Source organism: Juglans regia, chromosome 8 (assembly GCF_001411555.2).
Source record: "Juglans regia cultivar Chandler chromosome 8, Walnut 2.0, whole genome shotgun sequence".
Lineage (NCBI taxonomy): Eukaryota > Viridiplantae > Streptophyta > Magnoliopsida > Fagales > Juglandaceae > Juglans > Juglans regia.
In genome coordinates this window covers 2,112,615-2,122,138 of record NC_049908.1, presented here as the reverse complement: position 1 = coordinate 2,122,138, position 9,524 = coordinate 2,112,615, and the positions used below count along the sequence as shown (strand labels likewise).

Here is a 9,524-nt window from a genome sequence, read left to right as displayed (position 1 = left end):
AACCAACCCCTCTTCACCTCCTCTGATCCTAGTCCTCCCACCACTCTACCAACCACAACCTTATCCTCACCTTCTCATTTACCACAAAGTTCACCATCCCTTCCACCCCCGAGAAGATCAGATAGGGTCAGAAATCCACCTAAATACCTCCTTGATTATCACTGCAACTCAGCCTCTTCACCATCACCTCATCACTCCACTGCTCACCCACTTGAGCATTACCTCTCCTACACTCATTTCTCTCCTTCTCACAAGGCCTATACACTCTCCCTCTCCTCTACCCGAGATCCTACTACCTATGCAGAAGCTGTTCTCTCTGAGCATTGGACCAAAGCCATGGTAGATGAGTTAAATGCCTTGGAGGCCAACAACACTTGGACAGTCACTACTCTTCCAAAAGGAAAGAAAACAATTGGTTGTCGATATGTCTACAAGACCAAATTGAACTCAGATGGTTCTATAGAAAGGCACAAGGCCCGGTTGGTAGCCAAGGGCTACACTCAAAGAGAGGGATTCGACTTCCATGAAACTTTTAGTCCCGTTGCAAAGCTCACTACTGTTCGTGTCTTCCTTGCTTTGGCAGCAATTCACAATTGGCATTTGAACCAATTGGATGTTCACAATGCATTCCTTCATGGGGATCTAGAAGAGGAAATCTACATGGATTTACCTCCGGGATTTCAGCCTAAAGGGGAGTCACTTACAGATCAAAATTTAGTATGTAGGCTGCACAAATCCCTTTATGGCCTTAAGCAAGCCTCAAGGCAATGGCACTCAAAATTTTCCACATCTCTCATTGCCATTGGTTTCCAACAATCCAGGTCAGATTATTCTTTGTTTACAAAGATACATGATGGTCAATTTGTTGCATTGTTAGTGTATGTTGATGACATTCTCATTGGAAGCAATGATCTCAAAACAATTAACTTCATCAAGACATATCTGCACAACCAATTTAAGATCAAAGATCTTGGCAATCTAAAGTACTTTCTTGGCTTAGAAATATCAAGATCAGAAAAAGGAATTCATTTGAGTCAAAGGAAGTACACTCTTGAGATTTTAGAGGATGCTGGTATGTTCGGATGCAAGCCTATCAACACACCAATGGAATTGAATCATAAACTTTCTCATTTGGCGGCAGATCCTCTCATTGACATTACAGGTTATAGAAGGTTGGTTGGAAGGCTGATTTATTTGTCCATCACAAGACCAGATATCACATACTCAGTTAACATCTTGAGTCAGTTCATGGATCGCCCTTCACAGATCCATCAGCAAGCTGCACATCGAGTCTTGAGATACCTCAAGGGATCCATAGGCCAAGGCCTCCTATATTCTTCCAAGTCTGCACCATTCCTCAGGGCATTTAGCGACTCAAATTGGGCAGCTTGCCCTGAGATCCGAAGATCTACTACTGGTTTTTGCATCTTCTTAGGAGATTCTTTAGTTAGCTGGAAATCAAAGAAGCAAACCACCATATCTAGGTCCTCTGCCGAAGCTGAATACCGTGCATTAGCTAACACCAGTTGTGAGATTATATGGCTAAAAAGTCTGCTGCAAGATTTTAATACCAGCCATCCGAGACCTGCCCTCCTATATTGTGATAATCAAGCAGCCATACACCTCACCAAAAACCCAATGTTCCATGAAAGAACAAAGCACATTGAGCTGGACTGTCAGCTTGTTAGAGAGAAAGTGCTTACTGGAATCATTACACCAGTACATGTGAGTTCAAAATTACAAATTGCAGACATCCTAACAAAGGCTCTACCTACTGCTGCATTCCATTTTTTACTATCCAAGATGAACACACTTAATTTGTGCGTCCACCTTGAAGGGGAGTCTCAAGATTCAAGGAACTTAAGAGATAAGTCAGCAGATAATCTGTCCCAAAATCATCAATCTGCAGTAGCAGTTCAGCACCTTGGAAACATAACTGCTATATTTGTAAAGACAATGCCCACAAGCCATCCTCCTTAATTTACTCTATGCCTCTGTTTAGATAACTTGTATAGAGTTTTGTATTGTACATATATGTCTTGTTTAATAGCCACTGTCAGTACTTTTTAGCTAGATTATTTTATTCTTCCTTCACCTGTATAAATTACCCTCTCGGGCTCCTCTGTATTTGAAGAGCTTTGATAGCATATTTTGAATATATTTCAAACTTTCCAAGTTATTTTCTCTCAACATAATTGTAACTTATTTTTCTCATCCTTCATTCAATTCTAACAGAGAAGCTAGCCGCCATACACCGCAACACATTTCCACAAAAGGTAAATGCCCTCTCCCTCTCTAATATTTAGAAAACTCCTGACACTCTGTTCTCACTTTCTGCCCCACATGTAAATTTTATTTGTGGCCGGACACAGAGTATTCACACCATTCATGGGTTACGGTTGCCAACATCGTTGTTCTCATTCGACAGTGGTAAGCCCCTGTCAAATTCTGTCTGTGTCTTCTAGTATAATTGTTTTTCTCTAATTTGTATTAACTATTTCATATTTTCCCATGAAATCTTTGGGTCTTCCGTTCATAGTAGCACACTTCCACTAAGATAATGCAGTGATTTACTTGGGCCACCTGAGTCGATATACGCCGCTACATACTTAGGTAAAGTTCTTTTCGGCTTGCTCGTTTTGAGTTATTCCATTGTGTAACACCTTCAAAGATGAAACTTAACAATAGTATTGTTTGTTGGTTCATAGGACAGTGATTTCGTTCCTGGATAGCATTACTCCGCTCGCTTATGCCATCGGACACCACACGACATTAGGTATGATACTTCAATGTAATAGGCCCAGTTCTTTAGTTACGTGTGCGAGATGAATAAAATATGATTGCTGGATTTTGTTTACGATATATATGTGGACAGTTGAATTTATTGACCGTGCATTTTCTTATTGCATTGCTTTGTTGGGAGTGTTCTTGGTTGGAAGAAGGGTAAAGAGGAATATGTGATGCTGGCTATAAGAGTGGATGTTGGCTGTCGAAGTTGATTTGTGGCGGATTGTGTTAGTTTCATGGTTGTTTGTGGGATGAGGTGTGTTGGGCTGGTTGTGTTGAATGTGTTATGAGTTGTGTGGAGGTCTGGGGTTGACGTATGGGTTGTTTCAGGTTTAAGTGTAAGTTGCTTCAGGTCTATATGCGGATTGTTGAGGGGACGTAGGGCTGCAAATGGTCAGGTCCGGTCCGGCGATGGACCGAATATTTTCGGTCCATCATTTTTTCAGACCGGACCGGACCGAACACCCAAAGGGACCGGATCGGTCCGGTCTGGCCTAATTTTTTTTTTAATAATTAATAAAAAAAATTATTTAAAATACTAAATTAAATTAAGTGACTTATTAATGTGGATTATGTAACAAACTTAATAAAAATATATTTTATATGGTCAATGATAATAAATTAGATGAAAATTATATTATTAATTTATATAATTACTATATAATTAACTAATTGATATTATATATTAGTTAATTCATAGAATATTAACAAGTGTTAATAACATATTTAAAATTTTATATTGTTAATAGTGATAGGTTATATGAAGATATATATAAAATATTGTTAATTTATAGAATATTAACAAGTATTAATAATATATTTAAAAATTTATATTTTTAATTGTACAATTATGATATATAAAATGTTTATTATTTTTTTTTTCATTCTGTCTGGTCAGGTTCGGAAAAACCCTAGACCGTGGACCGGACTGAAATTTTTTTATCCTCTAAAATGTGGACCGGATCGGACCGATCTAAGTCTCGGTCCGGACCGTTTATCACCCCTAAGGGGACGTGGTTTGTTTTGGAAATATATGTTGCTGATTGAATTAATATTGGTTATTTGGATTTTTTTTTTTTTTTTTTTAACAAGTGGAGAGTGATTGTTGTAGTACTATGGGCTGGTTTTGAAGTGCTTGGTCAAATTGAGAAATGTTAAATTGATCAATATGTTGGGAGTAATTGTGGATGGGTTGATTATTGGATACGGTGAGTGTTAGGTTGTTTCTAAATGTTTATGCTTATAAGCATGTTCTATTCCATCTCTAGGATGGTAGAATTTTGTTAGCTAAGTTTATGTGCAAATTTGAATTATTAACATGTAAGCAAATAATTTATGTTTAGGTTGCGACATTGATAAAGTTTGAGTCCAAAGCATAAGTAACTCTCTATAAGAGTTAGGTAAGTGGGATTTCTAATTCGGGCTAACCCTGTCCAGATTCTAGACCAAATTTAAAACTCGAATTCTAATTTGGATATACTCGATTTCCAAATCGAAATTGGAATAAACAATCCTAAATTGGTCCATCCCATCCTAATAAAAGACGAAGTAGAGAAGTTTGTTATATGTTTTTTTAAAGGCTAAAGTCAAACACGCAAGTGGTTTGAATTGGTCACTTTTGCTTTAGTCGTTGACTACAAATAATCACGGACCATTTGATTATGTTCAAAAAAAAAAAGTATTTGCTTTATAAAATATTTGTATATAAATAATTTTATAAATTAATGTAATTTAAAGTGATACATCAAATTATAATTTTTTTATTATAAAAAATATATAACATATTATATAAAATCATGTTAATTTATTTTATCACTAAAAACCAATTTGTCAATCAAGAAATTATATTTTTAAGGTCTCGTTTGTTTTCATAAATCATTTTATCTTATATCATCTCATCTAATATAATCATTAATTTTTTTTTAAATTTCTACATAAAATATAATAAACAATTTAATTTTTTTAAATTTTAAAATAAAAATATTATTAAAAAAATTAATATTTTAATAATATCTTATTCAACTCTCATTTTATTTTAACTCATCTGTACAACCAAACGAAGCCTTAGAAGTTCCACAAAGACTCTAAAGTGGGCAACAAGTAGAGTGAAAAGCCAATTAATCGACTCACATAAGAAGCTAGATGCACGAGATAATTGATAGTTTTGTGACAAAAAATGTTATTCAAATATTTTTACACCAGGAATCATTCACTAACAGAATTTAATTTTTAATATTCAATTTTTAAATTTATCTTTACAATTAAATTCTAAATAAATGATGCAAAGTCGTTGTTCCGGACATAAGAGTGCACGTTCCAACATCATCTCAGCACATTGTCTACATGACGTGGACCTAGCACTTGTTTTGACAATCATTCGAAGAAAACAAACCTATAAAAGACCCTAACATAGTGCTCATCGCACCCACATTATCGTAATCCTATTATTCTCATGTACAGGGTCTTTTAAAATTGATATATATTGTTATTCATTACTTTTTAGATGATGGAAAACACTATGTCTACAGAAAAAAATCTATCGAAATTTTTTACCGAAATTTTATTTTAATTTTTTTTTACTTAATGATTAAGTAATTGTTTTAAAATAAATATGTGATTTTTTTTATTTTTAAAAAATATTTAAATAGTTTAAAAAATAGTGAAAGAAAAGATAAAAAAAAAAATAAAAAGTCATGTCATCACATATTAAAATGATAATAAAATGATAATAGATAAGCAATGACGAATGGCATTTTTACCTCCATTATTATATTCCAGCAAAGTTGATGATCGAAGTCTTAAAGCATTAATATTAGTTTCATCAAAATCATTTTTAAAATTTGATAAAAAGTATATTTTTTTTCATAAATTCAAAATCTCTCTATCCATAACTCTACATTGGATTAGTCAAAATAATAATATTTTTTTTAATAATAATATTTTTTTATATGTTACAATTACACTAATTATATATTAATTAATAATAATATTTCTTCTTTCACATATTTTAAAACTGAACACAAAAATAAAAGTGTAAAGGCATTCGAGGGAAGTGAAAACTGAAAAACAAAGCAATTGAAGTAATTTTTATAATAAAATATTACTTTTGAAGATGAACAATACATTTACAAATTTGAAAATATACTTAAAAGTATTGTAGCTCATCATAGTTCAAACTTTTACTTTTTAAAGAAGTCAATATAGATCATTTTATCTATATTTTTTCAAATTTTAAAGACGAAAAAGACAATACTAGTGCTCTTGAGGTCTTCGTCTTGCCTACAAATTAGATTTACCTTAAGAGATATGTGCAATTTATAGTAAAAGGTGTGAGTAAAAATCTTTGTTAATATTTTTAGATGGGAAAAGGGGAGTTAGTTTTTCTTTACATTATCACGGTAAAGAGATAAAACTTCCATGTATAAATTAAGAGTAATATTATTCATAATTTTTTTTTACTATAATTCTCTTATCATCCCATAATATATTGTTAAATGATCATGGATTATTTATTATATTTTATTTATAGATCTATCATTTAATGTCACATCAAAAGATGTTAGTAGTATGATGATGATCTATCATTTAATGTCACATCAGAAAATGTTAGTAGTATGATGATAAAAATGGCGATGAATAGATTTCTCCATAAATTAAAGGCAAAGTTTCACGTTGGTCCTTTCAAAAAAATGAGATCTATTATCAAGAAGTAATTTTGTTCAATTTTTTTTTTTTTTCTAGAATTCATAAATTATTGTGAAAGAAAAATGCTACAATCATAAAATAATTTCAGAAAAATAAATTCACAAATTAATATGATTTTATATGATAGTTAAATCTACTTTATAATAACAATAGTTTTATAATTTAATAAAACACATCAAATTACATCAATTTATAAATTTATTTTTATGATATTTATTTATGATTAAAATATTTATCATTATGAAAAGTTAAAAAAAAAAAACCGTCTGCTCAGGTTGCGTAACGATCCAAATTGAAACTCCTGCGTCACTGCCGAGGTATACTTCTGCACATTATAAAAGGGCAAAAACGAATGCAATGCAATAACTAAAATACTTTATTTACGTGATCTAAATAAAGATATAGACATAACATTATTATAATTTTATCTTTGAGAGGGAGCGGTTCTTATAAATTTTAAGATTCAATTGATTTTTCTTATATTTGTAATAAAATTATATTATCACATTAATTAATTGTAAGATCATGTGTAAAATAATTGTACAGATATCGTTACCCAAAATATTAATTCAAAAATTATTAATTTATATTAATAGAAATAGTATTCTATAAGAAAATATAATGAGAGTAAGGGAATCACGAAGATAGAAAATAAAATTTTGGACTCTATCCAAGATTTGATTAGAACGACGATTTTTTTAAAACATATTTGTCCTGCTTCAACGTGCTATAGAGTATTAATAAGATTGTTCACAAGATACAATAAAACCCTTTAATTCATTGATCTAAAATAGCACCTTTTATATAACAACTCAAAATACTATTTTCTAAGAATTACGAGGTTGAGATAATTTTTTGGAAGGAAAAATCATGTCTGTTCATTTTGTTTGAAAATTTGAACAGAGAAATTATATGGCGACCCTTAATTAATGGAGACCATAAATGATAAAGAAATGACCTAAAATCTTTGGTAATTGTCATAAAATAGTCCATTTAAAGGAAGTAACCATAGTATATATCTTAAAGTGAAAGAAGAAGAGAGAGCTCTAGATAAATTATTTGTTTATCTTTAACTTTTAATTAGTAATATTCGGAAAGTCTGGCTTGTCAAAAAGAAGAAAACAATTAAAGAAGGATCACCTATGCTAGCTACCGGGAAACTTCGCACCAGAAGTTGGTGCATTTAAGGAGATTCCCTTGTTAAAAAACTTTCACATCGCATCCAACCCACTAAAAGTAGCCTCCAAAACATCCCGTCATTGAGATGGCACTTTCTGGCGAAGAATTCGATGTTATTGTCGTCGGCGCAGGCGTCATGGGCAGCTCCACCGCCTACCAAGTCGCCAAACGGGGTCACAAAACGCTCGTACTCGAGCAATTCGATTTCTTGCACCACCGAGGCTCATCTCACGGCGAGTCCCGCACCATTCGCGCAACCTACCCCGAGGACTACTACTACCCCTTGCTCATGGAGTCGTACAAGCTCTGGGAGGAGATCGAGTCCGAAATCGGCTACAAGGTCTACTTCAAGGCCCAACATCTCGAAATGGGCGCGTCCGACAACGAGTGCCTCCGCGAGATCATAAACACTTGTCACAAACACTCCATCCCACACGAAATCCTCGACAGCAGACAAGTAGCCGAAAAGTTTTCCGGCGTGTTCGATATTCCGGGGAATTTTCTTGGAGTGTTTTCCGAGTATGGCGGCGTGATAAAGGCCACGAAGGCAGTGTCCATGTTCCAAACACTAGCGCTTCAAAAGGGTGCTGTTCTTAGAGACTGCATGGAAGTGAAAGATATCAGAAAAGACAGCGTCAAAGGGGGCGTATGGATTCACGCAAGCAATGGCGAAAAGTTCTGGGGCAAAAAATGCGTGGTGACCGCCGGGGCTTGGACGAGAAAGTTAGTCAAAACGGTAAGTGGGCTCGAGCTGCCTATACAACCCTTGGAGAGTACAGCGTGTTATTGGAGGATTAAGGAGGGGCACGAGGCAAAGTTTGCAATCGGAGGGAATTTTCCGACGTTTGGGGACTCTGGGGAACCGTATATATACGGCACGCCGTCGCTGGAGTTTCCGGGGTTGATCAAGGTGGCTGTGCATGGGGGGAATCCATGCGATCAGGACAAGAGGCCATGGGGGCCAGCAAAGGGATTAGAATATCTGAAAAAATGGGTTGGGGAGAAGCTGGCAGGGCTGGTTGATTCCGGAGGGCCGGCGGCAACGCAGTTGTGCATGTATTCGATGACACCGGACGAGGATTTCGTGCTTGATTTCTTGGGCGGGGAGTTCGGGAAGGATGTTGTGATCGGAGGTGGGTTTTCTGGGCATGGGTTCAAGATGAGCCCCGCAGTGGGGAGGATACTGGCTGACCTTGTGCTTATTGGAGAGGCAGAAGGAGTGGAGCTAAAGCCCTTTAGGATTGCAAGGTTTGAGGAGAATCCTAGAGGAAACTTCAAAAGCTTTTTATCATGTTCCTCATCAGAAGTCTGAAAAAGCCTTCGATATATTTGTGGCCCTAGTCTAGAGGCCAGGAATCTCTAACCTTTTTGAGTTCAGATCAAGTCAATCACTTTATTCACTTTCCACAGAGTGAATAAACACCCTTTCTATTGAGTTTGTAACAGATTATTGTATGCTTGTTGCCAGTGTCATCTTATCTTAATTCTGCTGCAGTTACTTTCTCTCTCTCTTTCTCGCAAGAAGAACAGCAGAAGCGAATTTAGACGGGCACGAAACACGTGCGTAAAGAGCAGACACAAACTTTTTGTAGTACAAGTTCTACGATTCTTATAGAGAACTGTAAATACAACAGTCATAAAGTACAAACCTTAGGTAACTCGGTTGGTTTTGGAGTAAACAAATTCTCAATCTATTTCTTGTGTCATGGTAACAGGAGAAGATGACTGACCAGAACGTTTTTTCTCAAACCACTAGAGTGGCCAGAAGTGCATGCAATATGGCCCAATAGATTATTTCCGAGCCGTAAAGCTGGTCGTCGCACCTGAGCCGAAACCCAGGCAGAATGTGTATA

At 35.0% G+C, this 9,524-nt stretch overlaps 1 protein-coding gene across 1 annotated transcript; it reads left to right on the top strand.

Moving 5' to 3' along the window:
* The first annotated feature begins 7,570 nt into the window (after window positions 1-7,570).
* LOC108988729 (probable sarcosine oxidase) lies at window positions 7,571-9,178 on the top strand. Its single transcript, XM_018962066.2, has one exon. It carries the CDS (start codon window positions 7,757-7,759, stop codon window positions 8,981-8,983), a length of 1,227 nt encoding a protein of 408 aa, XP_018817611.2. The 5' UTR covers window positions 7,571-7,756; the 3' UTR covers window positions 8,984-9,178.
* The last annotated feature ends 346 nt before the right edge of the window (window positions 9,179-9,524 follow it).

Coding starts and splice junctions, on each gene's coding strand:
- LOC108988729 (XM_018962066.2), top strand. CDS start 7,757: ATGGCACTTTCTGGCGAAGAATTCGATGTTATTGTCGTCGGCGCAGGC.